Below are 17756 nucleotides of genomic sequence, written 5' to 3' on the forward strand. Positions count from 1 at the left end.
AAAAAAAAAAATATATATATGTATATATATACACACACATAAGTATATTTAAATTTATTTGTTTATTCTGCAGGGGGGCATGGCAGAGAAGGAGAGGTAGAGGTTGGTTGAAGAATGTATTTTTGTTGAAACAATTACATGATTTCAAAGTTCATGGAGAGCTGAGCTTAACAAAAATTTTGTCTAAATACTAGGCGATAGACTGCAGTACCACACTGCCCATCTACTACTCCCCAGAGCAGACTCTCTTATCTTTGCGGAACAAAAAAATAATTAGCAAGAAAGCCTGCTGCAGAAGAGCCTAGGAAGTTTATTTTTAACTACTTCTTTTTAAGGCTGCACAACAAGTTTAGCCCTTATATGGGTGTGTTCATGGGTGGTTAGAGTTAGGCCAGGCTCAGGGTAGAGAGAGAAAGCAAGTGAGGATATGGGTGAAGTAGGTGGGGGGCCCTGTTCTTGGAGAGCCCCACAGATATCACCAGCTCAAAGCTTCAAACTGGAACTTTCTTCTCCCCCTGCAGCCTCTCCAACTTGCAACAACTCCCTTTGGTTCTCTATCTCAGCGGCTCCCACCACCATCAACTCAGCTGCCCAAACCAGAAATTTTAGGTGCCATCTGTAATTTCTCTTTCCTTCTCCTCCACATTCTACTGGTCGTAAAACCCAGTGGATTCCACCCAGTATCACTCTCATTTGCCACTTCTCTCTATGCTCATTGCCAATGCCCTGCTCCTGGACAGGGCTTCTCTTGCCTGGACTCCTGCAGCAGCTCCAGACAGCCTCCCTGCCTCCCATGCCCCAGTTCCAATCCTACAGAGCAGACACAGGGAGCCTTTCCCCATGAGCTCACTCTCTGCTTAAAACCCTGCCACAGCTTCTCAGCAACCTTCTTTACTCGGTTTATGAGGTCTTATTTATCTCTGCAGCTTAATGCCCCTCTCCAACCGTCTGTTCCCACTCTAAGGAGGTCTTCCTCCCCATTTCTAGAATACGCTCTCTGGTCTCTGTCCCTGCATATGCCTTTCTCACTGCTTGGATTCCTCTCCCACGTCCTTCTCATCCTCAGGGTCTTAGCTTACTTCCTCCTGAAGCCCCCTCCCTGACGCCCCAAGATGGGTGTCCTCGGAGCAGCAGGAACTCCTGCCAGCCTTTCCCCCGCCACAGCTCTGTCACCCCTTACGATCTTGTCACCTGGTCAAGGCTGTCGCCCTGGGTGGCCTGGCTCGGCGGCTTCTCGCCCTCTCACCTTGCCCTTGGAGCTCCAGCCATCTCACCCCAGCTCTTTCACCTCCTCGAAGATTCCCGCTCCTCTGCCCCTCACCCCTCTTCCTGTGCCACCCCGGGGGTGCCTCCCTGAGCTCCTGACCCGCTCGGATCCCCCGTTGGTTTCATACGCTTAGCGCACGGCGCACGTTCGGGGCTCTAGGGCTCAGCTGTGTCACTATCTCCTGGATGGCTGTCCCCCTTATGGAACGTACGCGCCGCGAGTGCCGGGCCCTGTCTCTCCGCCCGCGGTGTGTGCCCAGTGCCACCGCGCGCAGCAGGTGCACGACTGAGCGCACGAGCGAGGGAAGCACGGAGCCGGGAGGAGGGCTGGCGCCCCGCCGCCTCCCGGGGCCCCTGCAGCGCCCTCCGCTGCCCCGCGCGGCGCCGGAAGCGGCCGGGCCGGCCCCCTTCCCGCGGCGCCCGCTGCCTTATCTCGGCGCCTCGGGGCGCAGGAGGAGGCGCGGGCGCGCCGGGAGGGACGCGGCGGCGGCATGGGCCAGGGGCCCCGGGGCGCGGGCCGCCTGCTGCCGCTCCTGCTGCTGCTCGGCCTGGCCCGCGTGGCGACCGGAGCGGCGGGCGCGGACGGTGAGTGCGGGCGGGGCGCAGGGGCCCCCCCGGCTGGGTCCTCGAGGACGCCGCCCGGGACGCTTCCCCTCCCCCGGGCCGGGCGCGCGCGGAGCCCCGGCGTGGAGCGCAGGTGGGGCCCACTCCAGCGGTTGGGAATCAGGAAGGCGGATCTCAAAGAAGCAGGAGGGACGTCCCCGTCCCCGCCCCAGGGACGCGGTGGAGACCTGTTTGGAGGCGACCTTGCCCGCGCCCCCGGGGGACCTGAGGGATGTGGGGGCTGGGCGCAGGCGCGGGCCCCGGGGGAGAGCCGCGCCGGCCGTGGAAGGGCGTGGAAGGGCGTTCCGGCTGCTCTGTCACGCTTCCGGCTCTGCTGTGGCTTTTGCACGACAAATTCTTGACCTGAAGCAACTTTCTTTCTGCCTTTTAAGTTTTTCATCTTGATGAAGAACCAGATGCTAATATGGTGATAAAGAAGTGTGAGGAAGTTTACAGGAACAAAGCATTCATTAATCAATTCATGCATTCCACATATGGGCCTCGTTTCTCTGTGCAGGATGACAGGTCTCCTGCTGGCCCTCATTGAGTTCATATTCTGGAGGAGACAGATAGCAAAGAATCCATTCCAGGCAATTGGAGTAGTTTTTTCTTCCGTCTGCAAAACGCAGTGTTGAATGTGGTAGGAGTTACACGGAGGATTCAGGCATGTGGGGGAGGTGGCATTTGCCCAAATAACTGTAATAGACGGCAGAATATCAAAAAGTGCTCTGAGATGGTGTGGGTGGTCAGAGGAGGGAAAGATTACTCAAGCTGGGGGAATCCAGTGGAGTCATGGATGAGGTGACCCTTGAACTGGGCGATCAAGGATTGGTAATATTTGGACATGGGAAGATGAAGAAAAGGCATTCCAGCTTATAGCAGAGGGCACAGTCAGCTCTCCACAAATATGTGCAGAATGAATGATTTTCAGAGGGAGAGGCTGAGAGAGGACGCACATGGAGGCACAAAAGCTTGGGGCCTGTAGTTCAGTTAGACTGGTAGGTAGGAGATGGATGGGAAATGGAGGTGGAAAAGCAGATTAGATTTAACCAGAAGGCAGAGTGCCTTGATTGGCAGACCAAGGCATTTAGACTTAGCTGTTCCTGGACAGTGGGAAGCCACTGGAAGTCATTGCAGGTTTTTGTACAGAGAGTGATATAAAAAGTGGATATAAGGAAACCCTCTGGCTTCCTTAATAAAACCAAACACTGATCCTAAAGTGGAAGGGAAATTTCGTGAGGGAGAGTGATATGGGGGGTACTTTGCAGCTCAGACTCTTGTTCCCCCAAATTCTCTTCATCTTGGGACTTTTACCATCACTGGTGGGTGTTTCACTTGATGGGTCAACCTTCTGGAGTGGCTATTTTTGTACATCAGATGCTCTGGTAGGCTTTCTGGCTTCCTTCCCTGTCTTAGTCGCCCATGGCAGTGTTCGTGAAAGCTTGCTCACCCTAGTAGCCTATTTCAGAATCTTTGCCTTAAGACTCTCTAGCCTAGGGAACTGTCAAATGTGGCCCCATCCAATTGCTGAGCTAAGACTGTTGGACAAAGGAACTACCTAAGGTCATCCATTCGCTGCTACTACTTAAAGGCTATGGGGTGCATTTTGGAAGATGGAAGTCAAGGTTGCCTGGTTGATGGGGCCGCCCCGTGGCTTAGCGGTTAAGTGCGCGCGCTCCGCTCCTGGCAGCCCGGGTTCGGATTCCGGGGCGTGCACTGACGCACCGCTTCTCCGGCCATGCTGAGGCCGCATCCCACATACAGCAACTAGAAGGATGTGCAGCTATGACATACAACTATCTACTGGGGCTTTGGGGAAAAAAAATAAATAAATAAAATCTTGAAAAAAAAAAAAAGGTTGCCTGGTTGAGCCTCCTCTCCCTGCGTAGGCATTCTCCCTTCATTTACGACCTTGGAGAATCTGGTTTTATTAAGGGCAGGTTTCCTTGTAGTGAACAATGTGGGGAATGACTGGAGGCTTAGAGCCATTGAGGGAGTTGCCATAGCTGGCCTAGAAGTTCTGAGGACTGGCCCACAGTAATGATGGCAGGCGAAGAGGACTGTGTGTAGATGAGAAGGTGGAAGTAGAACTGGAGGGAGTTAATAACAGATGTTAAGGTGCAAGGGAACAGAAGAAAGATGACACTAAGATTTGGGGACTGGGTGACTTGGATATATGGTTCTATAGGAGGAGAAAAAAGATCTGGGAAGAAAGATGACTAGTTGTTTTGGCTATCCTGAATTTGAGGCAATGTTAGGGCTTTTGGAGAGATGAAATCCATAGGGAGTTAATACTCTGGACAATAGGTGTGTGCATATGATGTAGACTTGATGGTCACTCGAAGCCTTGAGGTTGCTAAGATTAAGAGGACCAAGGACAGATGCTTTTCGTTTTTGGTGAGGAAGATTAGTCCAGAGCTAAATCTGTTGCCAATCCCCCTCTTTTTGCCGAGGAAGATGGGCCCTGGGCTAACATCCGTGCCTATCTTCCTCTACTTTATGTGTGGGACGCCACCATAGCATGGCTTGATAAGCGATGCGTAGGTCCACGCCTGGGATCCAAACCTGGGAACCCTGGGCCACTGAAGCGGAGTGTGCGCACTTAACCACTATGCCACCGGGGCAGCCCCCAAAGACACATTCTTGAGGAAGACCAAGTTTAGATGGTACACTCAAGTGGAGGAGAAAGAGAAGCAGCCACGTAGGTAGGAGGAAAACTGGGCTAGTAGAGCCTCAGGGAAACCAGGGGAGGGGAAGCCGAGGGGACAGAGATTGAGAAAAAGGCTTTGGATTTGGTGACTCTGGTCAGTAGTGAGCGAGCAGTAGCAGAGCAGTGAGCATGAGAGCCGGATGCAGAGGGCTCTCGGGTGAGTATAGAGACCTTGCCTGCAGAGCAGATACTGTTTAAAGAAGTTAGAAGGAAAGAGAATGTATCATTCAGTTGTGCTGGCCAAGTCAATGCAAGAATTATTTGGGCAAGGGTGGTAAAGCAGACTCAAGCACGTTTTAGACTGAGGGGCATTATTCAGTAGAGAAGGAGAAGTTGCAAATGCAAAAATAAATGTGGGGCCAGCCCAGTGGTGTAGTGTTGTTTGCACACTCTGCTTTGGTGGCCTGGGGTTCACAGGTTTGGATCCTGGGCGTGGACCTACACACCGCTCATCAAGCCATGCTATGGCAGCATCCCACATGCAAAATAGAGGAAGATTGGTACAGATCTTAGCTCAGAGACAATCTTCCTCACCAAAAAAAAAAAAAAAAAGCAAAAATAAGTGTGAGATATTTAATGGAGCAGTCAAAAAACAAAGTTGGTCTTCAAGTGGGAAAGCTTAGTCTCTGAAAGGGGAGAGAAGGAGAAGATTGGAGAACTGCTCATCCCTTCGTCCATGCCCACAGCAATCTACTTAGTGAGTGCTATTCATATTCAAAACCAGCCCTGTTGTCTTCCCTCCTGGGAAGCCCCTTGGAGTTTTCCAGTTCCCTTTCCAGCACCAGAGATGCCATGCCCGTGCCTCTGTACCAGATTTGTAGGGAACACTTACACACTTACTTATATACATACATGTTTATATAGTACCCTTTCTCTACATGCTTATACCATATTGCAGCGTAATTGTTTACTGGACTAAGCTCCTTGTGAGTAGGGACTGTGGCTTGTTTTAGGAATCTGGCATGGAAATAAACAAAGACTACCCAAATGAGAAGAGGCCAAGCCTATTTATTCAGAGCTTGCTATAGCGAGTGAATCAGCCACCATCACTTACATTTGACAGAGACTCAAAGGCAGGCAGGGCAGCGTAAAAGCTTTATAGTAGAACGAAGGGGAGGGTTTCAGGTGTGCCCTGGTTAGAGGATGTTGGCATGCGGAAGCTGGGTGTGGCTTAGTAACAGTAGGCATCCTATGTCATTGGTTAGGGAAGCATATTTGGTTTTCTCTTATTGGTCCTAAGTTTGAAGCTGGGGCAAAAATTAGGGAAGCTGGCCATTATTGATTAAATTGTGACCATTTGACACTTATTCCTGCAGAGGTTGTGGTTTGACTTCTTGGACTGATGGCTGCAGATTGTGGGTCAGAGTTCTGTTTTTATATATGGTCTGGCCATTGTCCATTTGTATAATCAGTCTCTCGCTGGTAACACGTGCTGAATTACATTTGTTACCAAAGATGTTTCAGGGAGGGAGAGTGGAAGAGGCGACGTCAGATGGCCCGAGTGTGAGGAAAGGGCGAGAGGCATAGCTGGTAGAGCAGAAGGGTGTTGGTGAGTGGGTGGGTGGGGTGCTAGGCCCAGGGGAATAGAGAGGTCAGGAATGGGTGAGGAGGGGTGGAACCAGTCAGTCTTGTTTCTTAACATTTATCTGGCATTTCTCAGAGTCTGGGAGTGGCTGGGGACTTGTTGGCTCAGGCCTGGCTGGGGTTTGGGAAGGCCAGAGGTGGTGTAGGGGATCAGAATTGGCCTCCCCAAAATGTGCCTCTTTGGCGTGAGGAATATTTTGGGTTGGTTACTTTTAAAAACTGCAGACATGGGAGAAGCTCTGAAAAGTAGAAATTACCCCTTGTAAGAGACATTTACATTTGTAAGGGAAATCTCCGTTTGTAAAGGTATCTCGTCTCTATACCAGGGAGAAGGAGGGATGATCTTATCCCTAGAAACTCTTATCAATGAGGAAGGCGAGGACTTAAATCTGCATAATAACCTTACTCTTGTTTACTGTGCTTTTCTGGTAATCTCTCATAACTAACTTCCTCTACCCCCAATATCCTTCTTTGTTTGTAGCTGAAGATCGTATTCTAGATGAAAGCCTCTGCCATTTTGTTGAATTACCCAGTTTCCTGGGTCTCTCCCATATATACATGTTATAAAGCTTTGTTGGATTTTCTCCTGTTATTCTGTCTCATCTCAATTTAATTCATACCCCAGCCGGAAGGACCCAGAGTGGGTAGAGGATATGTCTTCCTCCCCTACAGAGGACGGGCAGAAGCCTTGAGAAACTTGGGGAAGCAATGGTTGAGAAGTTGGGGAAGTTGTTCTCACTGTATAAAGGGCACCTGACTTCACTAATCATTCATTTTATAGGCTTGATCTTCACTCTGTCATCATGAATCACAGCAGCATATTCACTGTTCAGAGTAGAGAAGAGGAAGAAAGAGGAGAAATGGAGGGAGTGAATTGTTTTGGAGTGACTTACAGTTGCTCAAAGTAAGGGGGCAGGATCAGAGCTCATGAAGAAGGGCCCCACTGTGGCCTGTCTTCCACCTCCAGGGACTTGGCCCTGGACACATCCTCAGCCTTCTGGTCAAATCCTAAAGTGGGCCCCTAGGTCTCTGCAGCCTGAGATAGCCCGAGGTAGCCAGTGGCCTTTTGGCCTCAGCTCTGCAGAGGAGATGGGGGGATGATTTTTACAGATTAAAAAAAAGTGTACAGCCTACTGGACAATGTGAGTCAGGTGTGAGGCATGCCTAGTAATGGGTGACATACTGGACATGAACCTAGGGTGTGGCCTAAATGAAAGGCTGCTTAACTCAAAACTCAAAAGCATTGAAATTGGGACAGTGTCGGTTGGTTCCTGGTCTGGAAGCCAGGTATGGAGGCCCCACTGCAAGTTCGTCTTGGTCAAACAGGAAGTGGAAAGAAGAGGGCAAAAGGAACTGAGGGCCCTATAACCATTTACACGAGGAAAGGTTATGGGTTCTTGATGGGGAATGTCAGTCCTCGGTTGGGGTGGGGTAGGGAGATAGACGATGGTTCACGTTGCCCTGCAAGGATTATAGTGTTTGAGAGGGTAAAGTGCTTTCTGTCTGAGGGGATTTTAAAGCAAGGGCTATGTTTTTGTTTTTCTCTGTCAGGGATGTTGGAGAGGAGAGAATATGAGCTTTCTCAGGTTCCTTCCCTCTCTGGAATTTGATGCAGTCTCTTAAGAGCAACGCCATTTTATGTAGTGTTGTAGAAGACTTGAGAATGCTTTCTCTTCCTGAGTTTGGGCCCCCTTTGCTTATTTATGCAGGTCATCTGATCTGTTTCCACATGTCTCCACAAGTTTGAGAGACGGGATCTCATGAAGGTTGTGCAGTGGGTCTGTTTGGTCTGACTGTGAATGGCTGGGGATTCGATTCAGATTTAAATTCAAGGACTCCCTTTGTGCCTTTAAACTGCCTTCGTCCCTGGACGGTGGACAGAATCTCTTCATTGTAATGTCAAAGTCCATCTGCTGTTATTTCAAAAGTACAGTTAACTTGTTGCTTGCTACTGAAATAAAGAGTGAAAGTAGCTTGCTCAGGCTGGCAGCCTCCATTCCATCGTGAGGTCTAGGTTTACTTGTTGTGTGGTGGAGAGGAGGGAGAGGTGGGCAGGGTTGAAAGGGGGAGGGGGGTGAACTTCTGAGTCAGGAATTACCCAGAAGGCTGGGAGGATGTGGGGAAGGCAGGGAGTGATTATGTAAATGAAGATATTAGGGTTCCCAGAAAATCATCCCCATGAATAGGTAGGCATCTGTCCACACAAAGATATTGCTTTGGGTTTTGCATCAACGCAGTTCTCCATGCTCTCTTCGTTAGTAATTGGGAGTTGGCTAGCTGTCGGTACCTTCATTTATTCATTAACAAAGAGTTGTTGAGAAGTTGTTGTAATACTGTCTAACATATTCTAATTGCTTTTCATGTATTAACTCATTTACTCTTTGATCCTTGCCACAACCATATGAGTGTCGATGGAAAATAACCAATAAACATTCTATAGATAAGAGAGATAAGATGACCTTTACTTGAGCCAAGCTGAGGATTATAACCCGGGAAGGCAGTTTCCACAAAGGAAGAAAGTGTTCTGGAGAAGCGTGGCTTTCAGCACGGTCTTAACACCTTTTCAGAACAAAGGACATACACCAAACACGCCCAGGATACATATTCATCAAAGTTTCAAAGAGGTATTCAGCCCCACATTAGCAGGTCAACATGACCCTGACGTCCCGGAAAGGGAAGCTGTCTTCAGAAGTACTAATATGGGCGTGACCCGTACTGGTGGGTCTAGGAGGGGAAGTATGCATTCTTATCTTAAAAGAGTGCACTGTTTGACCTTGAGAAAATGTTTAATGCATTCCCCACTTTAATGGTCAAAGCAGACGCACAACGCATGCCTGGCAGGCCACAAATCAGGCTCCTGTAGTTCAAGCTGAATCAGTTTTGAACCAGAAGAGCTGCCCCATACACCTCAATATGTGAAAATCTATTGTCATGAGGTAGCTTTGCTGTTATCGTCCTATTACAGATTTACAGGAAACTGAGGCACCGGGATCATCAAGGATTACACAACTAGCAAGTGGCGGAGCTAGGAATGTAGCCCAATAATCCCTCTCTCTCTTTTTTTTTGTTGTGAGGAAGATCGGCCCTGAGCTAACATCTGCCAATCCTCCTCTTTCTGCTGAGGAAGACTGGTGCTGGGCTAACATCCTTGCCCATCTTCCTCTGCTTTATATGGGACGCTGCCACAGCATGGCCTGACAAGCGGTGCGTCGGTGCGCGTCCGGGATCCGAACCGGCGAACCCCAGGCCACCGCAGCGGAGCGGGCGCACTTAACTGCTTGCGCCACCAGGCCCGTCCCCCAATAATCCCTCTCTTGACCCTGCTCTGAGGCCAAATACCAGGCACTGTATCTTGCATGACTTGTTTCTAACAATAATAACAATATCTATAGGAAGAGATATAAATATTCATGTAAATTAGCTCTTTGTCTAGTACTTTAGAGCTCATACAGCATTTATATTTCTCATTGAGTCCTTGCAACAGGATCTACATCTCACAGATTAAAACTGTTACCACCCAAGGGGAGTCGTCCCCCCACGGCAAGACATGCCGAGAGTCAAGAGGCAAGGTGGTAGGAGAGAAAGGGTTTTATTACAGCCTGCTAGCAAGGGGGAAGATGGCTGACTAATGTCTGAAAGAACCATCTTACAGAACAAAGACTACAGGCCAGTTAGATAGGGGGCTGGTCTCCAGTTGTAGGGGAGGCATCGGATCTTCAGGTGGGGGCATCCATCTGATCTTCGCTTGGGGACAGACATCTGGTCTTAGTTCCTGGCAGTCCTTTGTTTTATTGGATATGTATCAGAGACCGGAGCAACGCCCTATACCCTGGTCTTTCAGCTGATGGCTATCAGCATAGACTCTGCCTTGGGGTCATCACATTCCTAAAGAACTCAAGAGAACAAACTTATTGACTTATAGCAGCTGGGAGGGGCCATAAAATCTACAGAGCAGGAAAAAAAAAAGTTAAAAAAAAAAATCTACAGAGCAGGTGGATCTCCTAGGGGGTGCATATCCAGCTGGATTAGTTCATCAGGTCATTCGAAGTTACAATATTGTTTCTTTTCGATGATATGATTTCCTTTATGTCAACCTTGTGTTGAGCTGGTATCAAAACTGGAGGACTGACAGTTTAGCTTGCCTAAGTTCACGTAACCAGGGAGCAAGAGGGAAGACTACAGCCTAAGTTGAGACACCAAAACCTGTGTCATCCTCGTAGTGTTGGATGTGGTTTTAGCTGGCTTAGTCGCTGCAGAGTGGAGAACAGAAGTGAGTCTAGGGTGGCAGCCCTAACTGGGGGACACATAATAGTAACAAAGAGTACTTGTCAGGCTTTTCCTCCTTCTAGATTTTGGAATCCCCACTCTCCTGTTTCTCTGCCAGTGATTCTCGGCGTCCCTGGGGTGGTGGGGAGGGGAGCCCTCACCTTTGCGGTGAGTATCCCTCTGATACTATATGGCAGCCACCTCTGTGTTCTCCTGAGCAGTCTGCTGGTGACAGAACTCAAGTCGTCCTTGACATGGATGTGATGCTGGCCCCTTACACAGCTCCCCCTCAGGTCACGGGAAAGGCATGGTGATCTTTCATTAGCCTGGAGAATTCCTCTCGTTTGGGTTATTCTGTCACAGTGGTTCCATAGCTCTGCTATGCATCAGTCTAGACTTGGTGAAAGACTTCTTTCAGTATTGCCTCCTCTGTCCCCAGGATTCTGACCCAAGTCCTTGAGGTTGAGCTGGACTTGCAGTGCTGCTCTTGTGTGGGCCACCTGGGAGCTTCTTAGAAATGCAGATTCTCAGGCCCCACCCCCTACCTACTGAATCAGAGTCTCTGGGGATTCTGTTTTAACAAGCTCTCCGGGTAGGGTGACCAACTGTCTTGGTTTGCACCAAATTGAGGGATTTCCTGGGACACAGGACTTTTAGTATTAAAACTGGGACTAATTAGTCACCCTGTCTCCAGGCGGTTCTTAACCGAGCTTGGGGCTGTTGAACAATGGACACTGTTGTGTGGTCAGAAGTGCGCGCCTCCCCTCACCATCCTTGGATTGGGGTTGTGCTCCCTGCCCCTTTCTTTAGGATACCTTTTTTTCCCAGGAGGGAATTTGGTCCCTCAAGCAATTAGAACTCAGAGGGCCACCCTGCAAGGTGCTGCAGACTAAGCTAACCATGGCTGAATAATATGCTTCAGCTGAGGCCCCTCTTCCTCTGCAAACCACCCTCTTTTCTGCAGGTGATCTGAGAAGCCTTTGGTAGCCTGGTATACATCTTGGTAGCCTGTCTTTTTTGCCTGTATGGGGAACAAACATTTATTGAGCTAAACACGCCAGCAGGTACCATCCTTGGGGCTACACTTATGCTAAATTATTCTTAATGATACCGAACCAAGTGGGCTCGCCTCCTGGTGAGCTAAATGAGACTCTACACCAGTGGAAGTTGTCTCACAAAGTAAAGTGTATTTGCAGCAAATAGGAGGCCACGAGGAATCATTTCCAAAGTCATGCATCCCCAAAGTGTTACTGCACCAGGTCCGTTTTTGCCTGCCGCCCAGAAAGCCAATCACCAAGACAACGAGATTGCAGAGAGAGAGGGTTTAATCACAAGGCAGCCAAGTGAGGAAAACGGAAGAACAAGTCTCAAATCCGCCTCCCTGAAAATAGGGACTCAGGGGTATTTATGGGGAAGGGGCAAGGTGGTGTGAAATGATTGGAGGTGAGGAGGGATGCGGTAATTGATGATCTGCGCAGGCGTAGTCAGGCTTCATGTTTCTTCATAGGACACATCTTCACAGAAGGGCGGTATTAGCCTGCCCTGATGGTGGAGTTCCAATCTCTTGCCGCCAAAAGGGCCCAGTTGATGGGTTGGTGGTCTCAATCCAGCCTGAAGTGGACAAGGGGTTCAGTTCCTGAAAAAATAGCTCAAACATCCATTACCGTGGTGACCCCGACTCCAGGGGGATGTTACCTGTAGGAACCTAGTGGGAGTCAGAGAGCGTATTGCCCAAACAGCACAGTTAACAATGGATAAGTTTATCATGCAGATTTAAGTCCTCATCTTCTGTTCTGATAAGTTTCTAGGTAAGGACATCCTCCCTTCTTCCTGGTACAGGGAAGAAGATACCTTTACAGATGGAGATTTTCTTTTCAAATGTAAATGTCTCTCATAAAGCGTTACCAGAACTAAGAATGGGTTTAGCACGGACCCACCCAGACACAGGAGATGTCTATGGTAATGGCCTATTCTGGGGGCAGGCCTCCCATCCCAAACTCCTTTGGTCAGTTAGTGGGGGTGGGGGCCAAAACATCATTCAGGCAGAGACATAGTATGAGTTGGCAAATTCCAATCCCCCACAGTTACTAGCTGCTTAATCATCAATGGCTGTTTGCTGGTTTCAAAAGGGAAGCAGGAATTTTATTTCAGTCAGAGAATGAATATTCAAAAGGGAGAGGCGGGTATTCGCTTGTGCAGGCTCAGTTGGAAAATATGCTTCTGCATACAGTGCAGATTAAGGTATGAAGCTAAATCTCCTCCTGAACAGATCTTGGTATTAAAATTAAGGCAAGGGGGCCGGCCCAGTGGCATATCGGTTAAGTGCACGCGCCTCCGCTTCTGTGGCCCAGGGTTTGCAGGTTCGGATCCCAGGCGCGGACAGACACACCGCTTGTCAGGCCATGCTGTGGCGGTGTCCCATATAAAGTAGAGGAAGATGGGCACGGATGTTAGCCCAGGGCCAATCTTCCTCAGCAAAAAGAGGAGGATTGGCATCGGATGTTAGCTCAGGGCTAGTCTTTCTCACACACACAAAAAATTAAGGCAAGGTCACGGGCCTCACTTTTGTAGGGGGGCTTGGTTAGTTTCCGGGTGGTTGCTGGGTTTTTCTCCTTAACATAAAAACAGTTAAATGCTTCCAAACCCACCCTTGAGTTCCTCAGGGCACTAGTCCGTGACATTAATGGGTCGTTAAAAACAGGTACCCTAAGGATGCAGTGTCAGAACATTAAAGAGAAAGGACTTTAGGGGCCATTTAACCCCTGCAAAATGTGATACACCTGGGAGCTTGTTAGAAATGCAAAATACAGGGCCCCGCCCCAGACCAACTGAATCAAGAGCCTGAAGATAAACAAGATCCCCAGGTAATTTGAATGTGCTTTAAAACTTGAGTCCAAAGCCGTTGTTTTACAGATGAAAAAACTCAGACCCAGAGAGGTTAAGTGACTTGCTAAAGGTCACGCAATGAATTAGACTCAGCTGGGTTGAGCATCCAATTTTGACGCTCAAGTCCAGTGCTTTCTTCTATACCGGCTGCCTTCCTGCAAGGCCATATTTTGTTTGTCTCATTCTATGTATTGAATGAACTGGAACTTAATTCAGTTTATTTAAAAAACCTTTAAATTCTGTCCTTCACTAATTCAGATGGGACTTCCTTTATTTATCTGAGTGGGTGGCACTACTTTGCTTCTTAATTTTTTGGTGTGTTCATTAGATTTACTCAACAGTTACGTGAAGTAATCATTTTCCACCTGATGTAAGTTTCTGGAACTGAATGTATATAAATGCTGCCATCTTTATAAAGACAAGTATTCTATATGAGAAAAAAATCATTTTACCGTTTTATTGCTGATTTCATTAGTATGGTGTTTATATCTATTATTGCACTACACGCACACACCAGGGAGAATGTTCATCATTATATAGCTGATCACAGCTGGGTTTGTGGACTTGACCCAGGATCCATTATTTAAAAGGTGTTTCCAGGATTTGCATGTAATTATGACTTGATAATGTCCTTATGGTACTATTTTAAAATGTTATGTGTCAAAATGTTAAAATGGTTAAATATATTTACCCCGTATCAATGGACATTTAGGTATGGGGACTCATTCTCACTCAGCTCTGCCTGTTGCCCTTATAATCAGAAGCTTTTCTGGTTCATTTTCTCCGGGTTGTGAAACTCCATCTTATGCCAGAATTAGTGAGAGAATCTGGGCATCTAACTACTCCTTATACATATTTTCAACATTGAACTTTCAGGCCTATGCCTTATGCTTGCCTTCTGAGACACTCAGTGACCCCAATTCCTGAGTCTGTTGGGGTTGGCTTTTAGTTCTTCCTCTCTCAGGCAATTTCCATGCGTCCATCTCTTCCATATTCTGCAATATTGTCGACATCCTTTGTCTGCCATCATCTTCTCTCCCAGGGTTTATATATTTCTAGTCCTTGATGTCATTTTTTGAGGGAGGGGGCTTGTTAGAGAGTGTATTAAATCTGCAATGTTTAACTGGAAGTCTTTCATTTGTGATTTAAAGAAATCTTTATGTGTTTTTTGTTATAAGCTCTTTCTGATTTGTAATTTTATGTATTTCTACATGTTCTTTTTTTCCCCCTCACCAATCTTACTTGAGTTTGGAGTCTTAATGATACACTAACTTTGGGGAGAGTGTTTTGTTTGCCAATGAATTTGAATATATTTTCTAATTCTTTAACATCTTTTTATATTTATTTATTTATTTATTTTTTGTGAGGAAGATCGGCCCTGAGCTAACATCTGCCAATCCTCCTCTTTTTGCTGATGAAGACTGGCCCTGGGCTAACACCCGTGCCCATCTTCCTCCACTTTATATGGGACAGCGCCACAGCATGACCTGACAAGCGGTGTGTTGGTGCATGCCCGAATGTGAACCTTGGGCCGCGGAAGCGGAGCGTGTGCATTTAACCACTACGCCACCAGGCCGGCCCTAACATCGTTTTTTTTTTTTGTTTTTTTGTTTTTTTTGGTGAGGAAGATCAGCCGTGAGCTAACATCCATACCAATCCTCCTCTTTTTTTCTTTTTTGCTGAGGAAGACTGGCCCTGGTCTAACATCCGTGCCCATCTTCCTCCACTTTATATGGGATGCCACCACAGCATGGCCTGACAAGCTGTGCGTTGGTGCGCGCCTGGGATCCAGAACCGGGCCGCCAGCAGCAGAGCGCGCGCACTTAACTGCTACTACGCCATGGGGCCGGTCCCGCTAACATCTTTTTAATCTTAATGAATTCCTAACCCCCCATAAACCTCTATTTTCTTTTTTCCTCAAATTTCTTGCATTGAAATTCTAGTTTTTTTCCCACCTCTCTGCCTGCTTTTCTTTCGCGCTCTCTCTCTCTTTTTTTTTTTTTGTGAGGAAGATTAGTCCTGAGCTAACATCTGTTGCCAATCCTCCTCTTTTTGCTGAGGAAGACTGGCCCTGGGCTGACATCTGTGCCCATTTTCCTCCACTTTATACGTGACACCGCCACAGCATGGCTTGACAAGTGGTGTGCTGGCCCATGCCCAGGATCTGAACCCTCGAACCCCTGGCTGCTGAAGTGGAGTGCTCGAACTTAACTGCTACGCCACTCGGCTGGGCCCTTCTTTCTCTCTTTTAAAGCATAAAACCATGCAAAACTCAAATTTTCTGGAGTAGATAAGTTTTCATATCTAGTATTAAACATTTCAATTTTGATATTCTCTTTGTCCCAAGAATTATGTAGGAGAATGTTCTGTAGTTTCCAAGTAGGTTTTCTTTTGGGGATGCTCGTCTCATGTTTTATTTTGTAGTTTTAATACATTATTACACGGTCAGATAGTATGACCTCTATCATATCTACATTTTTGAAATTTTTTGCATTTTTCTTTATGGTCTGGGATATAATAAATTTTGTAAATATTCCATGGTTAATTTGTTACTTCTTAGTGATAAGTAATGGTTTGTCTCATTTCTGTGTTATCTTTTGTTAAAAAAAAAAAAAAAAGCAAGCGTGGTTAAGAGTATTTAGAAATCTCCCTGTCTCAGTTGGTTTCATGCTTGGAGCAGCCCGAGGACTAAGTCTTTATTACCTGGGTGGTAATGGGGCCAAGACTCAGATGGAATTCCATGCTGAAAGGTTCTCCTTACCGTGCCTTCCTGAAATTACAGACACCGAGAGAGCCACACAGTCTCCCACATAGCCTCGGGTAGAAATTCTTGTTTGATCTTGGGCCATATATCACCATTGGTAGATTTGGATGTTTCAGGAGTTTCAGCCCCAAACATTTTTGCTGTTTATCTAAGTAACTTGGATCTGGTCATTCCACTGGGACCTGGCTGTTGCCTCACTGACATTTTAAACACATTTTCCCTAAAAGGAAAATGGATAGGGTAATAGATAGGTTAATTCGTCCCCCCTCCATTTGCTTTTGGAGCTGTAGCAAGTAGGATTACAGCTTTCTTTATCGAGTCAGTCAATAAAAATGTATTGAATATTTATGTTGCTCCATAATGACATATAGGCAAATGACATAATCCCTGTCCTTGAGAATCTCATTCAGAATACCAAGCTGGGAAGACAGAGCTGGAATAGACTATAATGACAAATTAACATGGTTGATATGGGAATGTACAAGTATCGGGGAGCACAGAGGAAGATACACTCAATTTTCCTCCAGAATGGAGGCATGGGGAAGACCTCAGGGAGAGTGTGACATTTAAGCTGGGTCTTGAAATAGGAGTAGGTGATAGCTGGACAGAGAAGGAGGGATAGGCGTTCTATGTGAAGATAACGTCATGACTAAACATGAAGTATGACAGGATAGCATGTAAGGGAAAGAATAGTCGGCCTCCTGCTTAGAGAATACTGTGTGTAGTTGGGGTTTGGGAACAGTGAGGCTGGAGGAGATAGCCCAGAGTCAGACCGTTAAGAGCATTGATTGCCAGGTAGAGGAATTTGTACTTTCCTCTGTGGGCAATGAGTAGCCATTGCAGGCTTTTAAGGATGAGATCAGATCTATCCTTTTTAATTTTGGTATTCAAATTTTAGTTCTCTGTTATAAATGTCTACTACCTAAAATGTGACTTGACTAGAGGAGGTGATTGAATTTTCCTTTTCCTGAAATATACAATTTATGATTCTGGTTTAGACGTCTGTGCCACTTGCCATGAACATGCTACCTGTGAGCAGAGAGAAGGGAAGAAGATGTGTATGTGCAAGTATGGATTTGCGGGCAATGGGAGGACGCAGTGTGTCGGTAAGTTTTGAGTCCTGGGTTAAGTTGAAAGGTGAATCAAGAAACAATATTCTCTAGTGTTAAAGAGTTGATGTCCTTGGGGGGAAAACGTTGTTACTTTGTTCACGTGTTTTTATACTTCTATAAAAAGACTTGTATAACAAAGACAACAACTTGTATAACAAAGACAACAGAACTTGTCTTTGTTTTAGCATTTGGATATATCTTTTCTCTAGTGTTTGCGAGGAAGTATCTCTTACGTTAGAGGTCATTGAACTTGAATCTCTGGAAACTCTCTGACCTAACACAAATTTGAATCTGTTTCAAGTCTTGAGTTTAACTTCACAACTCAAATATTGCATTTCTTAATTTCTCTGGTTGCTTTGATATAAAACTATTTATATTAGTACCATGAGGAAAAACAAAACACAATTGCCTATTGGACTTTTTGGCTGATTGGTGAAATACTGTTGCTGTGAGTCTCATGTCTGCCAGTGTCTATCCTCCACATTTTTTGTAGTTGTGACCTTTGGGGTCTTGAGTGACTTAAAGGAATACAAAGACCCCTAGGTTAGAAGCATCTGAGGTTATT

General features: G+C 46.9%; 1 protein-coding gene across 4 annotated transcripts in view; it reads left to right on the top strand.

The window, feature by feature from the left end:
- The first annotated feature begins 1734 nt into the window (after window positions 1-1734).
- Window positions 1735-17756, top strand: part of SUSD1 (sushi domain containing 1) — a 116017-nt gene continuing 99995 nt past the window's right edge. For 3 of the 4 annotated variants that reach the window (XM_087419303.1, XM_087419305.1, XM_087419304.1), the window contains exons 1-2: window positions 1735-1851; window positions 17078-17185. In XM_087419303.1, the coding sequence (XP_087275429.1) occupies window positions 1758-1851; window positions 17078-17185 (202 nt within the window). In that variant the 5' untranslated portion in view covers window positions 1735-1757. Of the gene's footprint in view, window positions 1852-12778; window positions 13294-17077; window positions 17186-17756 lie in introns of those variants that run through there. The other variant, XM_087419306.1, reaches the window with a different exon arrangement.

This window comes from Ceratotherium simum, chromosome 29, assembly GCF_057802395.1.
Source record: "Ceratotherium simum simum isolate JZ-2026a chromosome 29, ASM5780239v1, whole genome shotgun sequence".
Classification (NCBI taxonomy): Eukaryota; Metazoa; Chordata; class Mammalia; order Perissodactyla; family Rhinocerotidae; genus Ceratotherium; species Ceratotherium simum.